The sequence below is a fragment of the Larus michahellis genome, chromosome 4 (assembly GCF_964199755.1).
Source record: "Larus michahellis chromosome 4, bLarMic1.1, whole genome shotgun sequence".
NCBI lineage: Eukaryota > Metazoa > Chordata > Aves > Charadriiformes > Laridae > Larus > Larus michahellis.
In genome coordinates this window covers 74,763,914-74,790,893 of record NC_133899.1, presented here as the reverse complement: position 1 = coordinate 74,790,893, position 26,980 = coordinate 74,763,914, and the positions used below count along the sequence as shown (strand labels likewise).

Here is a 26,980-nt window from a genome sequence, read left to right as displayed (position 1 = left end):
CGACCCAGATGCAGGACCTTGCACTTGGTCTCGTTCAACCTCATGAGATTTACATGGGCCCACTTCTTGAGTTCGTCCGGGTCCCTCTGGATGGCATCCTGTCCCTCAGGCATGTCAACCGCACCATTCAGCTTGGTGTCATCTGCAAACTTTCTGAGGGTGCACTTGATCCCACTCTCTATGTCATTGATGAAGATACTGAACAGTACTGGTCCTAATACAGACTCCTGAGGCACACCACTTTTCACTGATTTCCATCTGGACATGGAGCCATTGACCGCTACTGGATGTGACCATCCAGCCTATTCCTCATCCACTGAACAGTGCACCCATCAAACCATCTCTGTCCAATTTAGAGAGAAGGATGTTTTGGGGGAGCATGTCAAAGGCCTTACAGAAGTCCAGATAGATAACATCTGTAGCTCTTCCCTTGTCACTGATGTAGTCACTCATCATAGAAGGCCGCTCGGTTGGTCAGGCAGGACTTGCCCTTGGTGAAGCCATGCTGGCCATATCAAATCACCTCCCTGTCCTCCATGTGCCTTAGCATAGCTTCTAGGAGGATCTGTTTGATGATATTCCCAGGCCCAGAGGTGAGGCTGACAGGTTAGTGGTTCCCTGGGTCCTCCTTTCCACCCTTTTTAAAAATTGATGCCTTTTTCCAGGTACTTCACCTGACTGCTGTGACTTTTCAAATATGATAGAGAGTGGGTTGGCAACTACATCAGTACATTGTACTTAGAGTAATGTATTTGAAAAAGCTTCAACCTCAATTGAGCGTTACTTAAGCATTTCAGAAAATGTACCCTTAAACTAACAGTTATGTCTTCAAAGATTTTTTTTTTAGGATGAGCCTGATGATTCTTGAAACAAGCCTGTCGGTATAAACAAGCATTTTCATCATGTTCAGAAGTCGTTTTAAGCAGAGAGACTATGTCTTGTCTCAGGCTCTAGTAAGCCAGATTATTGGGGAAGCTGGAGCAGAATTTAAGATTTTCTGTTGTACTATCTATGAAAGACTAATGCTTCTACTGTTGCATAATGATACATTGCCTTATAAGAATTTATTAGGACCAGTGTTTCTTCTGTCAAGGATGGACATTGAGCTGCAGTAATGTCAGATTGGTGGTTTGGCTCTGACTGAGGAAAGAATCCCCTGTTGGCTTCTCAACGATGCATATTTTCAATTCTGTTTTAGACAGAGTCTTTCTCTTTGAAGCCTCGCAGCACTTCTAAGTATTTCAGAATTCGGTAAGGATAACACTTCTGTGACTAAGCTTCTTCTCTTCCACATAGTAGATGCTTGTTATGTAACTTATATGTTATGTATATTTAATTTTGATAGCATAATTATTTATTTATTATCCAGAGGAAATTCATATGCTAAAATCTTTGGTGTTGAGATGATTCTTGTCCTGGATTACGGTGGAAACTACCTTAGTATGGTAGGAGTAGCAATGCTTTCACTAGTCAAAGCAAATTCTGTCATTGCACTATAGCATCTTCTGGTATAACCATTCTGAAACAGAATTAGTTGTCTGAGGCTTGTCCTAAAAAGAGGGTTATTTCCCCAGTGCAGTTATCTGTGACTACATGGAGATGTCCAGAAAGATTTCAGTTTGATATAGACCTCCACATTCTGTCCTTTTTTTCCATATGCCACAAAAGATCCAGATTACAAATCCTATCCAGCGAGAGAAAAGTAAGGGAACCCTAGGTATATGTTTATACAGAGACCTAATGAGACAAGTGATTAAAAAAAAAAAAAAGTAAGAAAGCTTACTTTCTTACTTTTACATTCTTTCTTACGTTTTTACATTCTGAAAAAAATTTTCTCTTTTTTCAGAATGGGGATGGTGGGGAAGTTCTGCTTAAATTTTGCATCCTGCAAGAGAGTTAGGTACTTTATTGACAAATCTTTTTTGCTGACTGTTCTCTTTCATATGTTTTTTAACCTAATACTTTTGTGACTAGAGTTAGTAAAAATTAGATGTTTTCTCCTGCTTTTTCCTAGTATCGTAACAAATAGTTGAAACATTACATTGATTTTAAAATGAAGTATAAAATTAGTACAGTATTTTAATAATTAAGTAGAGATTATATGATTTGATGTGGAGTGGTATGATAAGTATTGCTGTTGACACATCTACATATATTGTTGAAACTGTCTTTTCATTGGTAATGTAACAATATGTTTTCAACTGTATTTAGAACAATTTGTGTGCACACAGATGTTAAATATCTCATAAAATAGCACTTGGCTTTTGATCAGCCCTGCTAGGAATAACTGCATTGTGCTGGTACAATCGAACACTTGAACTGCCACTTTCCTACCCAGTATAAACAAGCTATATTGTAGGATTCAGACAATATAATAAAGGTGAATCAACTCGCTTATCAACAGAGACAGCACGCAGTACTCTAAACATGTTTGTATAAGTAATGGTGGGTTTATCAAGCCATGTGGACCAGTGAACCGCTGTGGTACAATGGTTTTTAATGATTGAGGAAAAGGGTTTTCTTTTTCCTTTTTGGGGTGATGGCCCTTAGAGTGTCCTGTAGGTTTTATATTACATTTAATATGGTGGATGGTATGAATTTGGTGGAAAATCTGTTTGTTTTCCCAGTGTGCTGCACTTTAGAGCTGCAAAATATACTCTGACAATCTGCTTTAAACGAGGCTTTTCAAGTTGTCCCTGATGTATAGCAGAGACAGTTGTGATGGCTAACGAAATCGTTTTTAATTATGCGATAGGAAGTGTGAAAGAGGGGAGGATCTACCTCATATCAACCTTTATTAAATTATTTACGTTAGGCTGTTTTACACATCTGCTATTTTTTCTACTATTAATTTCAACTAAAAACTGGGAGAAGAGGAAAGATTCTTGCTTAGAAGTGAGCAGATAGGGAGAGTTCTGTCTGGTATTGTTTGTAACTGAAGTGAGTCACAAAAAATATTAACCTCAAGGTGACCTGTTTCCTAATTTGAGAGAGAATATTGTTACTCTTTGTTTGCCCAGTAGCATGCCTAGCTGGTATTAATTCTGTGATGAATACCAGAGACAACATCACATTTTTGTTGAATAGTCACGGTTTTTAAAGTGTGTGCAAAGGCAATCAAGACCAAATGAAGATACGCTTTTATTGAAGACTTCAAATTGACCATTACGTGGGGTTTGTTAAAAAAAAAATATTTAAAAAATCATTTGCCTGTGGAACCTTGGGCCCATAGTCAAATTAAACTTTTTTAGTATGACTAAATAGACAGGTTACTTGAGCTAGTCCGTAATGGTATGCTTTATTTCATTCAGTTCTCTTGTGCTTTTTGTTTCTGTGAGCTTGCCTGAATCCCGCTTTTTGTTCTAATACAGTAAACTGTTCTACCATTAGCTTGTCTTCTGCCTGACGGGAAGGTGCCCTCTGGCCAGGACAGAAAGTGAAGTCCAGATGATACAGCAGGCTTTTAAAGGCAGCGAACTCATTCTTTCAAGACAGCAAAAGCTGCCAAAACCAAACCCCAGTATAAATAGTGATCTGTGTTAGATTGGATAAATCAGAAAGAAAAAACTAGGTCTAACTGAACAAATGCAAGCAAAAAGATTGTCTGATACTTGGGCTAGAAAGTTGAGACTTGGCAATGGTCAAGAACAACAAATATTTCTGATAGAAAACATGCAAACTTGATGCGTATAAACAAAAAGCAACTTAGTTAACAGTTGTTATCATAAATAATTTGCACTGGGAAAAAAAGTTCACATTTTGTAGCCCCACGTCTTGAAAAATAGAACAACAGAACAAAAAACCAAAAGAATCTGTATCATTGCAAAATGAAATGGAGCTGGTGAACAGCAGCATGTTATTGAAGGTATACAAGCAGATATACAAACCTTCTGCCTCAATCTAGTTATGTCTCTATTGTCTGAGAAATATTTATTGGCTTAGAAATAAAGATCTTGTTTTCTCTAAGGAGATTTTCATATATTCCTCTCATATCTGTCCCTGTGAGTCAAAACCTTAAATATATAAATGTTCACACCTTTTTCTGCCTTGTGTGTGATTACTTCTATACTTTGATCAATATCTAACTGTAACTTTGTCTTCTTTTATGTAAAGAACAACCATTTTGGTTATGAGAGAAGTTAGTATGCACTAGGGTACTTTCAGCTGTACTCAAGTTCCCTAGGGCATTTGCCAGCATACCATTGCGTACAGTCTCAGATGCGATGTTTTCTTTCTAAAACCTCTGTGAACTTAAATGAGAATAGGAGGCACTATCAACATGTAAACCTGTATGCATAGAAATGCTGTAATGTTGTGCTTTCTTCTGTACTACACTATTCAGTGTAGTAAAGCACTGAAAGACTTCAATGCTCGTTGTTTCCCTGAGATAAGAACAAGGAGAGGACGCTTCTGAAAAGCTTGATATTGTCTTCTGTGTCTCCAGAGTTCTGAAAAATGGGAATACTTGGTTGCCTCTCTGCAGTTGTGTCCACCAAAGTATTATTGTTTCTAAATTACTTTGAGAACACTAAACAAGGTGCACTTTTGAAGAGGCTGGAGTAACAGTAGGAATGTTGCTGCTGATCTGCTTATTTTCATTGGGTAGGTGCATCATGGCTTGGCTTGTGCATCATGGCAAAAGGTAGAAGATCAGTAGGTTTGTGTGAGTTTGGTGGGGAAGTGCCAAGTATTGTGGAAAAATAAGTGACAATGACTTTATAAAACTTATTGAAAGCAACACACCCACAATCTGTTGGAAATCTGTTACTATTAAAATAGGAAAAATAGTATTACTGCCTTTTAAAACTGACAAGCAAAGGCGCTGGCATAATATTTGCTTATAGTTTTTTAATTTCTAGGCTGCTACTTGGATACTGTAACAGCTTTAAATAAGACGTCCCTCAGTAATGAAAGTGAACAGATTGGTGTCTCTCTGCAAACTGTATTTGGTTTTAAGTTGTTTTACATGAAGTAATCTAAACTATTTTTGAATAACGTATCCTGCAGACAGAATAAATAAGGCTTCTAGAGTGTGCTCTCCACTCAAATGCATAAATTCTCAGAGTAAAAACTGTTTTAATGTTAATTAGTGTGTTCTTTTGATTTTCTAGAAGATACGTACTAGCTGCCTTTTTCTTGGATAATCTATTTGCTTTTGGAACAACTTGTGGGATTTGTATTAATAAAATGCAGATTCTTTATTGTGCAAGAAAGGGATATAGTAGTATACAACTTTACCACCTTTTAAAGTTGAATGTTTATACTTATATATTGTAGATACGGTGTTATTGAGTATTGAATGGTGAGAGGAGATAAGTAAAAGGGTGCTTAAGTGATCCTGATGGGACCACTGTGGTGAAAGCTTTCTTCATTGCTCAGTTTAGTACCGACTTTTATTACTGCACACTATATAATATTGTACACACACACAGAGACACATATATCATATTATGCTATTAGTGACTCTGCAGCTGCGCTTTTCATAAATTTATGCATGCTCACAAAACTATTCTAATGGCTAATACCTAAAGATTGTTAAATTGCAAGGCATCTCTACCTATTGCAAGCTGCAATTTTAGGGATCAAGTGAGTGAGAACTCAAAATCTCTATATAACCTTTTTTCTTTTTCAAAATTTTATTCCTTTTATGTTTTCATTTGTTACCATTGAAGGCATCCTTTTTCAAAACTGTTAGTTTCATGGTTGGATTATTTAGTAGCTTGTAGTATTTTCAACAGTTTTGCAGCTGTTCTTTAGAAATGATCTTCTAAAAAGCAGAGAAGACCAAAAAAATTCTCAGATTTAAAATCTTTTCAATTTAAAGTTTAAAAATTTCTGCAGATTATATTGTTTCTTGACATTTTCTCCCACCAAAAAGGAAATGGTTTAAGAAAAGCCTGAACAGCCAAAATATGAAAGTGTCATGGTAGTTGAAATCCAACATTAAATAAAAGGGGGTTTGACTTACAGGTTATATATGTATCCCCTCTGAAAAATCTTGTTTCAAAGATGGATATTTGCCCTTTCACATAGTGTCCTGAAGTACAAAGAGCAGTGGGGAGACTGACCAGTACTGTTTGGAAGATATGTACCAAGATAGGGAATGTCCTTAGGAGTACTACCATGAAAACTGTTTTGGAGGTATTTCCATATATTTGTTTTGCATCAGAAAACTAAATTCCTGAGCTTTAGAATATGGCCTTTTAATGTGATTTCTCTTACTTTTATTAAGAGATACAGCTTCCTGAAAAGGAGGAAGATTGACCCTATCTAGTTGAGTCTGAAACATCTATTGCCATGCATAGGCATTGATGATGGTCACAGTTATGGAGATGCAATTCCTGATAGGTTCAGGGTTTAATAACTAAGTTAAGTCTATTGTGACTGAAGCATACTGAAAATAAAACGTGTGGCATAGATTTTCAAGCTGAATAGTATTTTTTATCCTTTGATTGAATCACTGAAGTTAGCTATAGTGGAAGAAAAGCTCATTTTGCTGCAGCAGGAGCAAGTGATCCTTCCTTCTGATTAGAGACTTGTTGCGTCTAGTCAGAGTTTTGTTCATGTGGGAACTGAGGAGAAAATGTAACGTGTTAGAAAAGAGCATCAAAATGGGATGTATGCTCAATAGTGATTTCCTTTTCACTAAAGCTTTTCTGTTGAAGGGCGACTCAGGACTAGAAAAGCAAAGCACTGGTGGAGGATTAAAAAAGTTAACCTTCATAAATAAATCATAGTCTAAAAATTATATATGAAGCTATATATTTTCCTAGAATGTATATTCTTGTTGCAAAAGATATACTAGATACTTGTTTCTTTTTATTCTTGGTGAAAAAACATTATCCATGAAGATAAATACCTTCTTCAGGGGGACTATAGATCGTGGGTTTTACCTTAACATTTTCCAGTGCCATACCATTTTTCATGTTTTGGAAGAAAAGCACCTTAGAAAAGGAACACCAGCCATAAATCCTGAGAACGTTTCTTCTGGATTCTTTATTTATTAGTTGAATGTGCAGTAAAGTGCAATAGTGTGTAGGTGTAGCCATATTAGTGTTGTTCGTAGGTACACATCGTTGGCAGGACTGACTTGACGGGTACTCCATCATATGTACATTTTGGCTTCTCATTTACTCTGCGGAAGGGAGTGCTTGTTTCAGTCCAACCCTGCCCAGTGGGTTTGTAACCAGGAGTATCAGAGTCGCAAGAATAACAGTCAGTGTCTGTAGACCAAGAAGTGTCCTTTTTGAAAGAGTTGTGGCAGTAAATTGCAGTAAAACACCGCAGATTTGAGGTCTTGTATGAAAGGTGGCTGGCAGACTTAAAATCATTTCCAAACACTTTTCTGTTCTGTAGCCGTGCTTTTACTATGTCGTAACTTTTAAACTTTCAAAGCCCGCTTGTGACAACTGAATTGATACTTTAGCTGCTTAGCTATTATCAAGAAGGAATGTTTTGGGGAATAAAAAAGTTGCTTTGGGTAAGTTAAACCAAGACCTATTTAAACGAGCCAGCATGACAGTTCTCTGAGAACTGCAAGGTGGACATGCAGGTGACATGTTAGTATTCCTACAATTCCTACAATATTCCTATTCATGTTAGTGACTTTTGTTAGCATTCCTGATAATCCATGCAAATTTATTATTTATACATGCTGTATTGGCACCTCATTAGATACTGGCATCAACACTCCAGAGACTTCATCGTGCTGACCTCCTTTCAGGCTAGGACCACAGAAACAGCATGACTCTCTGCAAATGATCACAAACTTTCCAGGAAACATGTATTGCAAGGCATTGAAGCCGAGTTTTTGGTGTTTGTCGTACTCTTAACTGCTGAGGCAGCTTGGTAAAAAAAGAAAGCTGGTAGGTTAGGAGCTGACAGATGAAGAAGCAAATAAATTAGTCTGGATAGGCGTATAAAAGCAGGTGTGAACTGGGACAATGGCAGTAGAAAGAGGGATAAAATAGAAAGAGAGGACAGAGAAATAGCAAAGAAAGGAAAGAAGAAGGAAGGCTGGCTGCGATAAGCTCCCTGTCCATCCTTTTTCCTCTTTGAGAGCCTGGAAATGAATCTAGATCTCTTGTACCCTAGGCATACTGATATCCCGTGCTTGTCTGCTTCAGTGTGATGGAAAATTTCTCTTTTCAAATTTTTTTTTTTTTTAAATACCTCTGTATCAAGTATTTGTTGAGTCAAGTACTGCCTCATCTAGGAGGTAATAAGTTAAGAAAGCCTGGGTACTCATTAGTTTGAGTCAAGTGAGTGTGTTGTGATACAGGTGCTCCAAGTTTATGCAGGAACCCTTCTGCTTATGGTGCACATAGTAGAATAGCACAGAGATAATAGGAAATGTGGCGTATCTGGGAGATGTTGCCTGAAAGCTCCTGTATGTTTTACTGCAAGAAAATGAATAGTGACTGGGGCAGATGGCTAAAGGAACGGAATGGATTGATCCCAGGTTAGGGCAATAGAAAGCCTATGTGAAACAGCTCTGGTTTGTTGCTTCACCTCTTCCAGAGTTTTCACAGCAACCTTGTTGTCTAGTTGAAAAACATAAAACTTAACTTTCAGAAGCACTGAGTACGCAGTTGCAATTGAAGTAAATGGGAGCTTATTGTTTTGAACATTGTACTTTGAATTTTTGTGGTCCTTAATAGAGGCAATGTAAAAACCAAGTTAATATGCTTCAAGTGGGTCCCCCAAAATTAATGGATAGTAGTGACAATTTTGGACCTAATGTTTCTTTTTTTCCGCAACTGAAGCTTGGAACTAGTCTCATTATTATAGATGTGACTTGAAGATGAACTTGTTCATTTTTGCTCTTACGTACCATTGTGATAAATGCCTAGAGGCAGGAGAAATGGAAATAAATTTTCTGTGCCTGATCAAGATGGGTTCTTATTAAATACGGTCCATGCCTGAACAGGTTTAAAATAGTAATATACCTTATACATAATAGGTTATAATAATTGCTTCAAGTTCCATTTCTAATTTTAAAACTTGTTCATATGTACCTTGAACACTCTTTAATTGTGTTGGGATTTTTAGCAAGTGAATTTAGGATTTCCCATCTAAAGTCATGCATTCAGGAATAAAACTGCGTGCCAGGATGTCTTGGCTGGTAATTCTTGTCTTCTGGGCTGTAACATCTTGCTCCCATGTTCTACATGAGTGTTGTCTCCTGTCATTACTTAAGTCGCCATTCTGGAATAGGGCAAGGTGTTAAAAGCTATCTTTAAATTTTAAATATACAAAGCTACATCTCTGTGTATTTCTATAGTGGGGCAACTTAAAATTTTGTATATCTTAAAAAGGGATGAACGTGTTCCATCCAAGGTTTAACTTGCATTATTTGAAAAGGTGCGTTGTTCTAGGGCATGTGTGTATTGAGGAAGAGTGCAATAGCTGCTACCATGTGTTCGCTTATATAAATACTTGAATAGCATGCCTGGATCGGGTTCATTTGACTTAAATACAAAATAATTTTTTTTTCTAAAATTGCTAGCAGTAGGCAACAATTTACCAATTTATGAATGAGTAAGCCACAGCAAAAGAGAAAAGATGTTCCCTGCAACACTGAATATTGTAATTGCATAATAATAATAACAATACCAAAGGAGAAAATAAATCTTTTCAAACTAAGAAATACAACCTTTTTCTCTTTTTTTGGAAGTATGTAGTGAAGTGGAATTTCAGCACTGATGGAGTCAACATAGCAGCTGATGGAAATCAGTTATAACATCTTTTACATAGGAGGTGGAAATTTCTTATTTTAAAATAAGATGATGCAAATTTCTCCATGCAAATCCTTTCACGAGCAGATAAATTATTGCAAGAATGAGACATATTGTGGAAGAGATGGTTTTGATAGATTTTGCAAAAATAGAAAAATAATTTTAGTGCTACCTTATGACCACCGTGTTTGCCCATGATAACTTTGTATAATCATTTGAATTCAAATTCTCAATATGATCCCCAAGGAAAAAAGAAACTGATGGTGCTTGTCCTGTGGACAGATAACATCCCCTAATTGTTAGTCAGGAGAGTTGTCAGCAGAGTTAAGTTCAGCCTTCTTGCTGACCAAAGGTGCAGAAGAGACAGAGAGACATGTGATAGGCCTCTGTCATTGGCAGTAGCTTGCCATCTTCTGGTCTTCTTACATGAGGCAGCAAGCAGCTTTGTTTAAGTTGTGCAGTCAGATGTGCAGACACAAGGAGACACTGTCTCTACACTGAGAAGATACTGTGAGCTAACTAAGAACATGGATTTACAGCATGCTAACTATTCCACACCAGTTCCCTATGCAGTTTTTTGGGTACAAGTAATATTCTGTCCTCACTTTGTGCCAAGTGGGTATGAGGTTAAGTCATCCCATGTTCAAAATGTCCATGCAAGAGAGTAAAACCAAGAAGCTAGTGGTGGAGAAAATTCATATGCAGAGTTACTTAGCAGAAACTTTTTCTTGAGAACAAGCTCTTTTTAAATTTCACTTTTAGAAGATTAACTAAGCCCCTTTTATAGAAGAATTTTTCTGATCACATAATAGTGGCTTATAATTAAGAATCACATTGATTAACCTTGAAGGACACAATTAAGTACAGCCTAGGGATGACTTCAGTTCCTGTACTTTGGCATATAGGAATTAGACTGTAGAAATATTGAAGCACTGCCTTCATGTGCCTTTATAGATTTGTCAATTGATGAATGTTAGTTAATTAATTAATTGCTTTAAAAAAAAGCCTAAAAATGCGAACATGGCGAATTTTGAAGTGGCTGAGGACATTAATTGTCATCAAGAAGATATTTTTGATACAGTATTCAACATCTGAACATGGTAAAACTGCTTGTTTTCAGAAATTTCTGTAATGTAATTGCATAACTGCTTTTTAGAAAAGTTAATTCCATATCTGTGTTTTAATTTGTAGGTACATTGAAACCTTGAAGGAGCACAAACCAAAAATTGTCTGGGATGAACAAATTGCTGAACACTACTTTGAATACAAAAAGTGAGTCATATTCCATTAACTTAATCGTTCTGCAAGTAATTTTGGGCATGGCCCAGTACACAATGAATTACCATTTAACTATATTATGCAACTGAATTCAGCAAATGGAAATTCTGCTGTTTGTGATCTGTATGTCAACACTGAACTGCAGCATAAAAGAGTGCTTCAGGCGAGGGAAGTAAATCAGAGAAGGTTTAATGAAATAACATAAGCTAAAACAATCTTGAGAAGTCTGATGAGTCATATCTTTAGAAGTTATCCATCAAAGTTATCTGCTGAGTGTCTGTTAATCAGATGCTTTAACATTAGTACTGTGAGCTGTTGGGTGATTACCAATAACTTGGCCAAAAATAGTTCTGGTACAAGAGCCTGGTTTTACAAGTCCTAGTGATAGGATTGGTGAAGGAACAGCCTTCCACTAAATGGAATGGACTGTAGAGAAGTGTAATGAGAATAATATCAAGTGACTTCCAGATAAAGGTTTTAAAAGGACTGACACCATGAAGGGAAAGGGTAATAGCTTTCTTTGTCCTCCCTTTTTCGTCATGAAATGACAAGAGAATTCCTGATGGTAGGAAAAATCCATTGAAAACAGATTTTAAAAAACCCCGAGCAACACCTTATTAAGCCTCAGTAATAATTTGCAATTTTTGTATGTAAATATGCAAAACTATGGTAAAATTATACAAAAAACTCCTACTACTTCTGTAAAACTGTGTCTTGTATATTACTCAATGCTTTGGTAATGTGAAGAAGACACACCACTGAAAATAAGAGTAAATTGCATTTTAGGGTGCTTTAAGAAACAAAAAATCAGAACTACTTTGTTATTTCCAAAATACCTTCTTGGTTTAAATATTTTTAAATGAAAAAAAATAAATTCTACTTTTCTATATTCAGTTTAATTTTCAGGGTTTCTCTCAGTCTGTAATTTTCTTCTGACTTCTCACCAACATGTATTTCTTATGAGAAAAAAATAAATATATACCTGTTGGTCAGCAGTGTTTTAATTTATTTTTTATGTTTGTATGAAAGGACTGGAGTCTCTGTTCCTTCATATTTAATTCTTTAGTATCCTGTTGCAAAATTGCTTTGTGCCAAACAATTACAAGTTTTTTCGTGTTAACTAAAGAGGAATAAATCAGAAGCTTTGTTTTAGTGATCTTTAATGTGCAATCCAATTGGAGACACAATGACCACTAGATGAAAACTTGCTCTCAAAGAATAAATCTAAGGGCTCGGTTTGAATGGCATGTTTCTAGGATTCATTTCTAAAACACAGTTCCTAAACATCTCCTTGCAAACTGAACATGTGGGAAAGGGATAGCTTGTCAGTTGTACAACATCTTTTGTCTTTGAAAGCCAATCTTTGGAGATTCTTGTTTGTAGGCTTCCTGGAGGAATTTTCGATGCACAAAGCACGCTGGATCTGAAAATCACTCTAAACTTCACTTGCTGCGCTGTGCTTCGCAGGCAGCCATGTGTCTCGTCACGGCTGCAGTGGTTCAGCCAGCTGCAGGGGAGAGTTATTTAAGGGAATTCTTTTCTAGTTACCAATTTGGATAAGGATGACAGCGAGGCCTGAGCATCTCACCTGGAAATCGTGCATGTCCACAGCTGCTAGGAAATCAAATCATGAATCTTTAAGCAAAACACAGCTTTGTAGCAGGCAGAGATTAAATATTACAAATAATTACAGAAATCTGTTGTCTCTGACTGCTTGTGCCAGTGGACTTCACAGATAAGTATGCATTTACTTCATCTGGGAGATTTTAGGAGCAATGCCTACTTGGTCTGTCCATGCGCTCTGCATTTCCTCCGAGCCTAACTGGTGAAGTGGTGCTGTGAAACCACTTGTAACTCATTCTTCTCATTATTAGGGGTTTAAAATGCAGCCTTGGTATCTGTCCCCAGTGTAGCTTGCCCTGTCTGTATATTTTATACTGCTAGCATTTAATGTAACCTGAAAGATAGTAATTTGGGGAACTGGAGAAAATCATTCACAGTCTGCATCTGACAACCAAATGTCTTCATCTTTTTCAGATGTGCATTTAGTAGGCGCAACTGTCTTTTACGGTCTGACAGTTTTATAATCCAGTTGCAACAAGATATCTCAGTTTGCTTACTTAGATCTAGTATCAGACCATGTCTGTTGTGAAATCTCTTCTTCGATCCTCTGTCTTCGCTGTCAGCCTTTTCACTTCTTTTAAGAGTTCTCCTTAAAGGCCGCTAGTATGGGGTAAATAAGTATCTTGTCTGACTCTGCCTGTATTGTATTTCATTATAACCAGTTCTTGGACAGTGTTACACCCAAAGAAGTTTGGGACTTTCATCTTAATCATGAAAGCTACCTGATTTTTTCCCAGACGTTATGTTAGTTGTTAGGAAACTGTGTTCTGTTGTTTTAGATGTTTTCAAAGGCCTTATCCTGAAGCCTTTTAAGGAATCCTTTAGATAACCAGGGATTTTTGTTGTTGTAGTTGTGGCATGAAGCAATTGCTATGCAAAGACTCCTCTATCAGATCTTTGAGTCTATATAGTCATGTTATGAACTTTCTAACTTTACAACTGCTAGCGTTATCAAAGCCCATTTAAGTAGGATGATTTTCTCAGGAGGACTTTTCTGACAAATACTACTGTAACTGATACCTGCAGGACAGTGACACAGTTGCATACTTGGCTTTTACATATGTTGTGTACCTTCTCTTAATGGCTTTTCTTTCCCCATGGCTTTGGATTTATGTGCTGTGATATGTTTGTATCTACAGTAGAAAAGGGGCAGGAGTAGAAGTTCTTATCTGCAGTAGAAAAGGAAGAGAAGTAGAGAAGATTTTGGCCCTACCCTGTCATCAGTAGATAGAGTAGCCAGGGTGCAAGGAAGGAATGAATGGAAGTTGATGGCAAAAGTGTCTGAATTCAGAGACATGGTGTCTCAGCTTCCAGAGTGGAATGGACATTGGGTAAGAAATCTGAAAGATACAAGCTGCTAAATGGCAAGTAGTATCTGTCTTTGATAGGGGCATATTAATGCTCATGTGCTGAAATACTAGCATATCTTATTTTTAATAGCAATAACTTCTTCAAAATAAAATCAGCAGTTTTCTTCAGCACTGTCTTTATTTCCTTTTTGTGGGACGGAATAAAACTGGCTTTGAATTCTAACGTAAACTAAAAATCCTATGGGAATCTATCAAAGCTATTGTGACTATTTGATTTTCCTGTTTTGCAGAAATAAAGGAGGAAAACATGCCGTCTTCTACCCAACACTGAAGGTAGGTGCCACTTTTTCAGGTCAGAGGGCTGTAAGAGGAAAGAGGTGTTTACCTGACTTGTTGCATTATTGAGAGACTTCAGAAAATGTTGAACTGGGTTTAGGCTTTTGTGAAAGAAGTTTACCCTGGTGTAGTTGTTACGATACAAAGCTTCAGCTGCCTGTACAAGAAGATTGGGGGTTTGGAATTTTTGAAGATTAGCCACGTCTAGAGATAAGACTCACTAGGGCAAACCAGTTCTCTGAGAGGATCTGATCAAGTGCACAGTTCATGTGCTAACAGACATTTGGATTGTCAGGCAAGAGACCGAAGACATTCTGCTTCTGATCATGTTGGCTGTAAGCTTGGGGAACTTTTGTCTTCCTCCGTAATGGGGTCCTGATTCTCCCTGTCAGCCTGCATCACCCTGTTTTCTTCAGTTCTGTTTCCCTGGAACATATTTTAGTGTTTTGAAAATTTAAGCATTTGTACTTTGGCAGGATGTAGAATTTCTGTCTACACAATAGTCTGCAATATACCAGAATACAGGATAAAATGGTTACTTGCAGCCTTAGTACCAAGGAAGCTATCTTTAGATTTTCTCAAATTAAGCTAAAGGCAGTAAGTTAAACCTCTGCTGGCTTTTAATATTGGAAGGGAATTGCTTCTGTCGTGAAAGTATATCATATTTACAGAGAACAGAGACATTTTGTATGGTTAAACTAATGTGAAATGATCCAAAGCTCTGTTTTTCTGAACAGGGTTGTTATCTTAAGCTCCATTAATACAAGGATATTTCCCTTCATTAATTCAATATTGGTGGAAGTACTAGCACATATGGGACATTAATTACCACATCTAACTATGTTCTTGCTAGTAATACATGTCTTAGAACGTTAGAAAGTTTCATTGCAAACCTATCAGTGAAAAGATCGATTGTGCTGCATGTTGTTATGCTACATTCTCTTTGGCCTTATGGAAGGATTTCACCTTCTATTGTCAGTACTAACCATGTTAAGAACACACATTCCTGTACATTTCTTTCATTAATTCTTCTCCAACAGTTTCTCAACTGTGGTGGTTGGTGAATTTATGGAAATAGGGTTTCTTTCCAATTTCAACAAGCTAGTAATGACATATTTCGAGATTTGTATGCCAGGCCAAATCAGAGAGTTGTTCACATAATGGTGATCAAGATGGTTGGGGAGCACTTAATTTTATTACCCCATAACAAAGGTGTTTTTTCGCCCTTTTAGTGTTATAATCACTGGCTGGTTGCTCAAAATGTGTTCATGATTAGTTAAAAGCCGTCATGAACACCAGGCCTGGTGGATGTGTTAATGACGCTTTGATACTTTATTATGTTTTCTATGGAAATGAGTTTTAAACACATCCCCGGTGTGAGCAGTTTAAACACTGCAGTGCTGCACTTCAAAGTACGAAAACATGAAAATACAAGATTGAAAAATAATTATTTTTATTGTCTGAATTAAAGAAGTGCAGAACATGAATTGTGGCATTGCTTCCTTTGTAAACCAATGGCTAAACGAACCCTATCAATGGCTGGAGCTCAAATAAGGATACTTTTAAATATTAATCTCCCAGAATCTCTTTAAAATAGAATTGTGATAATGAAAATTGTGACTCTGTCCTGGGAGAAGGCAAGGTTAGGTAAGAGATCTTGATGGTATTTGACAAGTTGTTCTAATTGTCTTCAGTGATAAAGTTTTATTTTACCCCTGAGACATTTCTGGGAAGAGTTAGAATTTCTGTACATTGTGAAATGATAGCCTAAATTAGAGTAGTCTTTTGCATAGTTCATAAATCTGATTTATTTCTGTGGCATTTTGTCTGTTTAGCTGGTTATCTTTTATTAGGTCATTGAATTAACTATTGCAATTAACTGTCTCTTACTGAATGATTGCTTGCTAACCAGAGAGTATTTGAAATACAGACTAAATTTTTCAGTATCTGGTTCAAGGATAGATGTTTTTAAAAAGTCTGATAGTAGCATGAAGAGATGGCAGCATGGAGTGTCTAATGTCTCTGACTAAGAGGTAATTGCTTTATGTGTCTTTGTCTTAGTCCATCCAGTTGCGCTTAGATCTTGCAAAAGAATTGGGCACTGGAATATCCATCTGGGAACTGGGACAAGGCCTGGATTATTTTTATGACCTGCTTTAAAATAAGAGATGATCTGGGAAAGACTTTATTTTCTTCAATGAGACTCCACCTTCAATTAATTTGGGTATCCCGGAGAGGTGATTTTTAAAACATTTTTTGTAATTTGTACCATATCTGTATTAAACTTGCATTTTTTTTCCCAATAAAGAACCTTTTCTGATTTGCCATACAGATGTGATTGTTGGTATCTGATAAAATTCAGAGAAAAAAAAAACCGAAAACAACAGAAATTTCTTTTAAAGCTCCTGGATTCAGAGTCATTGAAAATAGACCAACATAGCTGGGATGCCGTTAGAGCTGAAAATATTTTCTGAAATGTTTTCTACAAGAAATAAAATGGACAAGTTGATGCCATCTGATCAAAGTTTAACACAGAGACCTCTCAAACAATTGCTGGTCGTAACCAAAGTGAACAAATAACTCCATCAGATTATGTCCAGCAAATTTAATATCTGCTGGACCCTCTGCGTCTTGCTGTCTTCTGATAAGGTAAGTCAACATAAAATGTTGGGGGGGAGACCAGTTAGATGTCTTTCCCTGAAGCTGGTAGAAAATCAAGCAATGACAAGCTATGTTGTTAGCTCTGTTTGTTTTTTTCATGTTAGTAAATTCTTTAATCAGTTCAAAGTCACAGTAATTTCAATGTATTGAGACTTGATTCTAAATCAGTTTTGTTACACGAGATGCTCTGTGATTTCTCGCTTCTGCTTAGCCTGCTTAGTGTCTCAGTTTACAGTATTTAGCAGTAGTGTGTTTTCATGGTTATTACTTGTTAGTTTGTGGGTAATGTAACGTTTGGCACCAAAGCTATAATGGAAATGAGAAGTGTGCGTGTAATGATGGATTACATGGATAGTCCCAATAGACAGAGCCCCAGAGCAGCTCTGACAACCTCTTGACTTAAAAAGGTGCTGTGAATGTGATCAGCATCTTTGTGCATATAGCTGTCATTCTTTAGCTGTACACATTGGTGCTTTCGTCCATAATACAGAATTTTTATGAACCTAAAAGCTATAACGGCCCGTCAGTTTAAAAACAAAGCCAAAAACCCCCTCCTGAAATTGCATCCCTGCTTTTTGGTTTATAGTATTTGTGTTTGTAGAAATACACAGGCTTCAAGGCAGTTTATTCTAAGGAACTACGAGGTGCTGGGAATTTGATGAGGGTGTCATTGGTCACCAGCAGAGACTCAATAGCTCTGTACTCCCACTGGTCTTCCTCTTGCCACTTACAGTTGTCACAAAGATAACTGCACTCCTCTGTTTGCATCCACCCTTCCCAGTAATTAATCTCAGTGGGGAATTTATCTGCTCCTGCTGGTTTCAGCAGAATAAATCCCACTGTAATCCACCATTGATTAAAGAACTATTGATCTTCACCTCTCTGATTTAGTTCTGGCATCTCTCAACTTCTCACATTGCAAGTATCCAGCAGGGTTACTAATCAGGCTTCTTTCTTCCATACCATTAGTAGTAAGATAATTTGCTACGTGAATCCTTGTGTTCAATTAACTTGAACTTTCCAGTTCGTTCAAAAGCAATTTAAAGTCACTCTGGCAATGGTATCTAGAATAGCATAAGAATTAAATTCTATTACACTGTGTTTTCTACTTTCAGTGGCACTACTGAACCACAATGTCTCAGAAAAAAATAGTCTGTAAGAAAGGGTGAGAAGGTGGTGAGACACTGGAACAGGCTGTGGCTGCTCCGTCCCTGGAGGTGTTCAAGGCCAGGCTGGATGGGGCTTTGAGTAATCCGCTCTAGTGGAAGGTGTCCCTGCCCAGGGCAGGGGGATTGGAACTAGGTGATCTTTAAGGTCCCTTCCAACCCAAACCATTCTATGATTCTATGAAATGGAAGGGGTTGTGACTTGAAATGGCATCCGTTTTTACATTAGCTAGTAGGTAGCTTCAAAACTGGGTGTGGGGAGGAAAAGAATATTTCATTTTAGCTTGTTGTTTCCTGTCTAGGAAAGAAAACATGTCATTTATAATGTTTTTCATAATTTTTTTTATATTCTCTGATGATTCTCTATGAAGTTCAAGATTCTTGTTTGTCTGTGAGTACAGCTATGTTAGAAAAAATGTCTTTTCCATCCTTAGAGATAGAATTAATACCTCTGTGTCAAAGAGATCAAACTAACCCTTGCTGTATCATGAAAAATAACTACCAGATGAGAAGTACATTGTGATTTTGAGCCATCCATGGCATATAGGTGCTTGAGGCCAAGGATGTTACCTTTTGTCTCTAAAGGCAAAAGATATTTGTTGCTTTAGAAATAATATTCCAAAAGAAATAAAGTTGGCATAATTCTCTATTGTGAAGTTCTCTGTTAAAAAAAAAAAGGTGAGCACCAGAAGGCATGTGAATTCCAGAATGAATGAAGATTGACTTCTGATGGATTGGTCTTGTGTTCGCTTAATTTTTCAGTGTGCGGGAATGTCAGGTTGTCTTTTATTAGGTATCAGAAAATCCACAAAGCAGTGTACCATCAGCGAGCCACCATGAAAACAGGTTTCTTTTGAAATTTGCACCTCGCCACATGCATGAAAAGATGACACAGGAGAGAGATGCTGGTATGAAAGTGGGTTCTGCAGAGCATCTGTTTTTATGACTTTCCCTCAGACAAGCGGCGAAAACTGAGTGAAGGGCAGAAGGTGGGTGAAGTGCTGGAGTGGAACCACTGTAAGGACCATGGCAGGTGACTTTCATTCCCTCATTTGAAAAAGAACAGAAAGCAGTTTTACAATCCAAAGAAACATTTTCCTGTAAAGAAAAAGAAACAACAATCCACGCCACAAAATAAACAACCCAACTGTGTTTATTCTTTTGTAGAAGCAAGTACTCCTTAAATGAGGAACTTGCAGGACAAGGTCAAAGATGTTTGGCTTAAAGAATCGAGGGTACGACTGGGGAGAAATATCTACTGTTCCTATTAAAACAGCTTACATCTAGTATAGCAAGAGGTAAAATGGAAGTGTGTTTATCTCAAAAGAATATTGCCTCATTCAGTTTTCTAAGATACATTTAAGAAAAAAAAAATGCTATGCTCTATAAACCAGTTCTGTTGCAAGAAAAATTTCTGTATATTAGGGTAAGATCTCAGGTGCTATGAATGTAATGGTATCTTTTAGCTACTTGATGCCAAGTGGAGCTTTCCTCCAACTGACCTTTGCTCTTGTGTTTCCCTATGTTTTACTCTTTTGGGTTAGATTCACGCAGGCTTAAGGGAAATACATTTCTCTGAACAATTTTTATCACATTCACTGAGAAAAAGAAATAGCAGCTGATCTGTTGCAGCTGGCCTTCGATATGAAGCTAGTATTTTTGTTGTCAATTATTGTCCCACACATCTTTTTAATAGTTAACAAAGAGGGTTTTTATATCTGTATACAGCTAAGTATCTTATCGAGACTGAAAAGAGGACTTATCTGACTACTTGCAGGATCCCATGGACCATACTCCTGGGATAACAGCATCGCATCTTATCTCAGGAAACATGTCTCTTGTGGTAACTGTATCTGTCTTGAAAACCAGAGCTGCCATACAGTCTGTAATCAGAAGCAGCTTTAACAGAGAATTGTGGAAAAATTGTTTAGCTTGTCTCACTGTAAGATGCTACTTCTTCAAGGAAAATTGCTTTGATACCTTGTTTTATAGTTCCTTTTTGTTATCATATGTGGATGTCAAACTCCAGAATTAACTGTAGCTTCCAGGTAAGAAAGCTGGGAGTGAAAGAGGAGAGGTAAGGTAGACTTAAGGATGACCATAGGAAAATGGCTTCTTTAACTACTTTTAGTTATCAAGAATTGTTGAGCGAGTTGTAACAATTTAGTGTTGTTCATAGGCTTGGATGAAAATATAAAATACCTTTTCCATTTCTACTATGAGCTACTAGTGGTGATTATTTTTAAGAGTGGGGGTGGTGTTTTATGAGACTGCAAAGTTAATTGATGTTCATAGGAATTGTAATTACAGTATCTCCTGAATTTGAGACGTGTCTTTTGAAGTTTACTGCTTTGATTAATACACAGCGCAGCTGTTTGACTTCAGTTAAACAAATGGCAGCACAAAGCAGATGGATTCTGTCTTTGCAGCTTGAAGAGGTTATATGTAGCTATTTCATGAAAATCCCATTCCCTCAGTGAACTCTTTTTTATGTAGTAATCGCAAATTGACTAAGCCTGAATTGGTGTTTTGTAGTCTACCAGGCAATCACTTTGATAGTCTGTGTTGGGGAAAAATATATCTTTTCTTTAGGAAAAAAAAAAACTTTAATATGAAAAATAACTGGAGTAGAATTTTATTAACGCTGTTTCAAAAGCAGTGTTAAATTCCAAAAGTTGCAAAAATAAATAACATCACTTATCTTGTTAGCATTTGAGATTAAAAGCTGAAATATGACTTTAAATGTATTCTGTTGGAATGAGAACATTATAACAAAATGTTATTTTGTGAAAAAATTCGGGTGAATGGAATCCAAGACTCAAAATTGAAGGCAATTAGTCGTTTTACATTCCTACTTGTATCAGTTACCTTTTCTGGATATATTTTAATGTTTATTTGTTTACAATGTAACTTTAAAAAATATTTTAGAAAAAATGCCGTAGAAGAACCTGTATGATATTTTTATAGAAACAAAAAAAATAATGGTTCTTTCAAGCTCTTAATGAGATAAGCTCTTACTCTGACTTCCAACACATTAGAACTAAACTCGACTGCTGACAGCAAAGCAGAGGGACACTTTTGAGTTGCCTTCACATGGCACATAGAGTACCATATTTTGATCCATCCATTGCGTGGAGTTTAAATAAGGTAAAATTTAGCAATTGTCTAGTGTGCAAACCATAAAATAAAGTAGAAAGCTGCTTCTCTGTGTATGAATTTTCAGCTGGCTGCCCAGGTGGGAGGAGAACTTAATCACAGGACGTTACCTTGCCCACTTGTTTTTTTGAAGAAGGGTAATGAAGTTCACATAGATAAGCAGCATATTGACTGTCTAGAGACTTCCTAACTCTCCTAATTTCATTTACTAGAAGCCAACAGACCTACACATGGTGGTAGAAGGGCACAGACCCTCCAATTTCTAGATTGCACACCATGTGGTTTTTGCATAAGTGACTTGCTGTAAGGCTTGCAGGATTGTTGCATTTTTCAGCAAATCCAGGTACAGTTTCTTGGAGCAGGGCTGTCTAACGTTCCAGCTCTGTCATCTTTCACTGTGAAGTTCCTGCTAAGTGTATGGCTGCAGCAGGGACTGCCTGAGTGATATACCTCACCTTTCTCAAAGGTCAGTGTACATGGAAGAGAAGTCAGAAGATTATGGTGTTTCAGCCGTTTCCACCAATATGTAAAGTCTGTACATTATGGTTACCTCTGCTGCTCATCCTGCTCGGGAAGGTAAGACTGATTATTTTTTTTCTTTTTTTATTGCATACATTTGCAAGTGTTAAAGCAGTTCAACAAAAACTTACAGACATCACCAGTTTTCACTAAATGTTACTTTTTCCTTCTATTTTTCCTTATGATCCGCATTTAGGAGTGGTCTAGGTAGGCCTTTTGATATATTTCAGTGAGTTTTCTTCCAGTGTACCACTGGAGAGCATATACTCCACTATATGTTCTCTTTGCTTGTAGTTGTGGAGGATGTGACTTGACTAAAAATAGTCAGCAGGCAGTTACTGCCCAGTGTAGGAAATTATTTAGGACTGTGTATATCCATTTTCACCTAGACTGTAATGTTTCTCCTCTGATTTTTCAGGTTAACTCATGTGGGGCAGAAAAGTTAAGCTGCTATAGATTATTTCACTATTATTACAGTTTTTGCAACATTTTTGTGTTTTCTTTTACTCCTTTTGGGGGCTGAACAAAACAAATGCTGTGAGCAGACATGCTTATATATCATGAGTAGAAGGCGGCCCAGCAGCGTCAGCATTCTTGTCCTACCAGAGTTAGGGAAAAGATGCCTGGGAGTGTTTTGTGACCACACGGAGAGAGAGGAGGAGAGAGTAATTTATGTCATTTGCAAAGCTGGCTCCCAAATCCCTACAGTTACTACAGGGATACTGTGGGAGGGTGGCAAAGCTTAGCTACCTCTGGGCTGATTTCCCCCTTGTATACAAGTGCTGTTTCAGTTGCTGGGATGGGAGCTTTTGTGTAAAACAAGTGGTCGTGTTATTTTTGCTCTGCTGTTTTATGTCCTTATGTGAAAACCTCTGTGTCTCTTTTTTATTTTGCTCTCATTTAAAACAGCGGATAAATCTGACTAAGTGAAAGCCAACGTGTCTTTGTTTTGCACTAGAGCTGGAGCTAGTGATGGAGGTGTTTGGAATAATTAATGCAGACCAGTTCTGCTAATGCACCTAGACAAGTAGTTTCTTCATCAATGGCAAGTACCCCTCTTCAGAAATATATTATCTCGTGTGTTGCAATTGTAGATAGAACTTAAAATCAGTCTATTTTTTTGAGTCTGGGTAACTTGCTAGTGTCATTAGCTGGAATTAACATTAGAAAGTATTTTATTCAATGATGCCTTTAGAATCACAGCACTAAATGGTTATCTGCTCTATCACGCTTTTACATGCTGCTTCTGCTTTTTAACTCAGAACTTTCTATTAAAATTAAATTGCTTTTGTTGTTAGCTTGGAATTGTTTTAGATGGACTTTCTATGTCAAACAGTGGGCCAGGATTTTAAATTCCATCTAACTCCTCCTTTCTTCATTCACATAACCCTGAAACTGTGGTTGACACGAGGATGCAATTGCACACAGGAGATGGCTGAGCTTGTTTCTTGAAAGCCCTCTTTAGACGTTTATTGACTATTTTAAAGCACTGAGGGTTAAATTATACCTTTAGTATTTGCTTTAGGATTTGGGATTATTGCCTTTGATACAAGAGGGAATGGGCATTAAGTTTTAAGAGTTTCGTTTTTTACTGAAACAGATTTTCAGTTGTTTTAGTAAGAGTTTAAAAAAATATATAAATAAAGTAGCAAGGAGAATATTCATCATCCCCAGAATGAAAACCTTCCTGTTCCCTCTAACACAGAGCGCTTCAACCTTTGGCACAAGCGAGGTCCCAGTTTTGTGTTCAGATTTTATCTTCACCCCTTGGCAGTAGCTGTGGAGCTTATCTGCCTGTGTCTCTTAAGGTGGTGGGCAGGGCAGGAAAGGGAAACAGCTCGTGGCTGCTTGAGGGAGATGAGAGGGAGGGAATGGAGCGAAGCAACAGCTTTCAGAAAAAAACATACTTTCTCCTTTCCTCCTCTTGTAGGAGCAACAGAGAGCTAGACTTAGCAAAACAAACACAAACCCCTGTGTTCCCAGGACCGTCCCCGTGCATTTTTGAGCCTTGTCTGTCTTGGAGCCAAGGAATATGAAATATTTTGGCAGAGTCAATGCTGTATCCTTGGCATATATATTTGTAAAATCTAGCATTACTGTTCTGATGTATTCTCCCAGTGCTTTTTGGCAGAGAATTAAGTTATTGAATGGATTTTGCAGATGACAACACGGATATTGTAAATACTCATTGCCTTCCCAGGTACACATATTGACATATAATTTGAATTTCAAGTGTGTGCAGTATTGAACTCATTTATCAGGTGTATGAGAAGCCTTTTCCCCTCTCTCTCAAGAGCCCTTGGTTGTTAGGGATAACAACTGCATTGAAAAAACAGATAGGCTTCCCAGAGTAAAGAGTTAGAAGAGGTTCCAAAGAGCACACAGCTTTAAAACAGACCTGTCAGACAAAGGATGAAGGGGAAACAAAAGAGAAAATTACTTTTTCAGTGTCGTGTACTAAGTCTGTCACAAAGTCAAACAGTAGTCAAGGTTTCTGACTCTCTCTCCCTGCTACTGAATCATCAGAAACCAGAACAGGCCAGAGCAAAACAGGGTCCCTTCCCCACTAACACTGTGAGGGTCTTCTCAAAATTATTTGTTGCAGAACAATCTGTTGACATTGAGTTGGGGTTGTGAGTTCTGAGTGATGAGTCCCTCCCCTCTCCACCACAGATTAAAGGAAAATGGCTTTGCTTGTAGATATGAAGATATGTAACTCTACAAAGGATAAATGGAAATAGTAATTTGCACGGCATGCAATCGGGTGGAGGAATTAACTACTGCAATAAGTCAGAAAGCCACAGACAGTAGCTGGATCTTTAAAAGGCCTGAATATTTTCTAGTCATGAAATCACTGATTATACACTTTAAAGGGAGAATAAAGACGTTTTATTCCTCCTGCCAATAGCTAAATTGTTATTTCTGTGAGCCATCTTCTCTCCACCCCAACCCCCCAATATTTGAACATTTTTTCCGACACCTTGGTACTTCTGGCATTTTCTGCATGTTACCTGGATAAGCTGGGGAAAAAAGGAAAGAAAGATCTATAGCGGATCATGTTTGCATAGTTAGCCTTGTGCTTTTTAATCTTTCTTGTGTACGCACCTGAGATGATATACTTCTTTGACAGTGGCGCTGTGTTTTGTGTGATGTCTGAGCCAAACTGCAAACTGCTGTTCAACTTTCAATTCCAAGCCATTTTCTTTGTAATTGAAAACACCTTTTTTGCTGGTGTTCAGGCACCATCACTGCTTAAAGATTCCACAGGCCCCACTTTGCCACGGACTTGCATGTCTGGGAGCCCATTGGTTTTCTAGGATTTTTGTTGTTGTTTATGATGAAAATGGAATTTAGCAGTGCAGCTGCAGCTTGATTGCAGCTCTTTTAATGAATCTCAAAGGAAAACATAATCCTGCTTCATCTCCTGCAGTTGTGTTGACTCAGTGAGAATGGGAGGAATCAAAAGAAGAAATAATGCTTTTCCCCCATCCTGCAGAAAATTTAAAACTGTTATTTGGAAGATGGTGGTTCTGAATGATGAAAAGGAGAACACTTCTGAAAACAGAGCTATGCTGTGAAGTTGTATAGCTCAGACAGTTTTTATTGATAATGCTACTTTTGTAATAATACCCTTTCGTTTTTTAAGGTATTTCCACTGGCAGCATCAAATAACTCACTTGAGGCTTTTCTGGAAGTAAACGGTTGCATCTGAAAGAATTTACTTCTAATTTCAGAGCAGACCCTAAATAATGAAAGCTTTGCTTAGTGAGAAGCATTCTGTGTTTCAGGTGTCAGGCACTTTAATTTGGGCAGTTTCTTAATGATGATGGGGAGATGTCACCCAGATCGACTGCAGCCGCTACCAAATTGGGAGGATAATGGCATGACTCACTGCATGTGAAAACGTGTTAGAATTTCTGATGGTATTGGAGTGGTCTGGAAACACAGCGCTGAAAGTGAGCAGCACTGGGTAAGAGTTCTCTAACAGCATCTCTCCATACAGTGCTTTTTTTTTCACTGTAAAGCTTTTCTTTCTGTCAGACGGTAAAACTTATGATGCTCAGCTGAAAGGCAGGATTTCATAAGTAGCCCCTCAAATGTGCATCACCCTGAGGAAGGATATTTGGTTTAGTTTCACAATTATCTGTGTCCTGGTAAATGTCTCACCCTTTTGCCATTACTGTTGAACTAGAATAGTTCCGGTTGGAAGAGACGTACAATGATCATCTAGTCCAACTGCCTGACCACTACTGAAAATGTGCATCAGAAGTTGCTTAGGAAAGTGAAGCTGAGGTTAATTATTTGTGCAAAATTAAAGATCCCTAAAGTGCTGTGTTGAATCGCCTGTAAAAGTACCCCTGGTTTTGAGTCTCCATCATGGGCTGTGTCACATATATATCCTATCTCAGAATGTAAATTAGGTGCTAATAGATCTGTCTGCAGGATCTTGTTCTGGGGACTGGTAATGCTTTGGAGAAGAAATCCCTTTTATTTCCAGGATTTGTAACTCACTGGTAAAATGTGCATTCATAATAATGGCTGTTTTCCACTTAATTTGAACTATTCCAGTTCATTTCTGTCAGTGTTAAATTAAACTTTAAGAATTAAGAAGGATAAGGGAAGAAATTAAGTTATGATGAGATAGGTCTGCCAAGCTTTTTAGTAGGCCACAGAGAACTTATAGCAAGGCAAACTTGGCTTACCTATCAAGAGAGGAGATTATAAAAGAATTTATTTACAAAGAAGCTGAAACACTAATTTTTATTTAATGTCTCATGGATTGTTCTGCACATTATCAAAATAATTACTTCCTGTGCTGACAAAAGTAACACACTGGTTTTCTCCAAGCTATTTTGCACCTCAAGTGTTTTGTCCTTTAGAATGATTCAGTGTTTGGTTTTGTTACTTCATAGAATCATAGAGAATCATAGAATGGTTTGGGTTGGAAGGGACCTTAAAGATCATCTAGTTCCAACTCCCTGCCATGGGCAGGGACACCTCCCACTAGACCAGGTTGCTCAAAGCCATCCAGCCTGGCCTTGAACTCATAAGCATGTACAGTGACTATTTCTAAAGACTGTTCTTATAAAATAGGTGGAATAAGTATGCAATAAAGCATGAAGAAACTAAGCTAGTGCACACACAGAAAGAACTGATAAGTGGAAGATCATTTTTTACCAAATCTGCAAGCATT

General features: G+C 37.5%; 1 protein-coding gene across 8 annotated transcripts in view; it reads left to right on the top strand.

Moving 5' to 3' along the window:
* The window catches only part of CHID1 (chitinase domain containing 1), a 137,890-nt gene that overhangs the window by 100,531 nt on the left and 10,379 nt on the right, over positions 1-26,980 (top strand). For 5 of the 8 annotated variants that reach the window (XM_074585621.1, XM_074585623.1, XM_074585624.1 and 2 more), the window contains 3 exons: positions 10,929-11,009; positions 14,239-14,281; positions 16,346-16,615. In XM_074585621.1, coding sequence (XP_074441722.1) covers positions 10,929-11,009; positions 14,239-14,281; positions 16,346-16,444 — 223 coding nt within the window. In that variant the 3' untranslated portion in view covers positions 16,445-16,615. The other 3 variants (XM_074585626.1, XM_074585619.1, XM_074585620.1) reach the window with 2 other exon arrangements.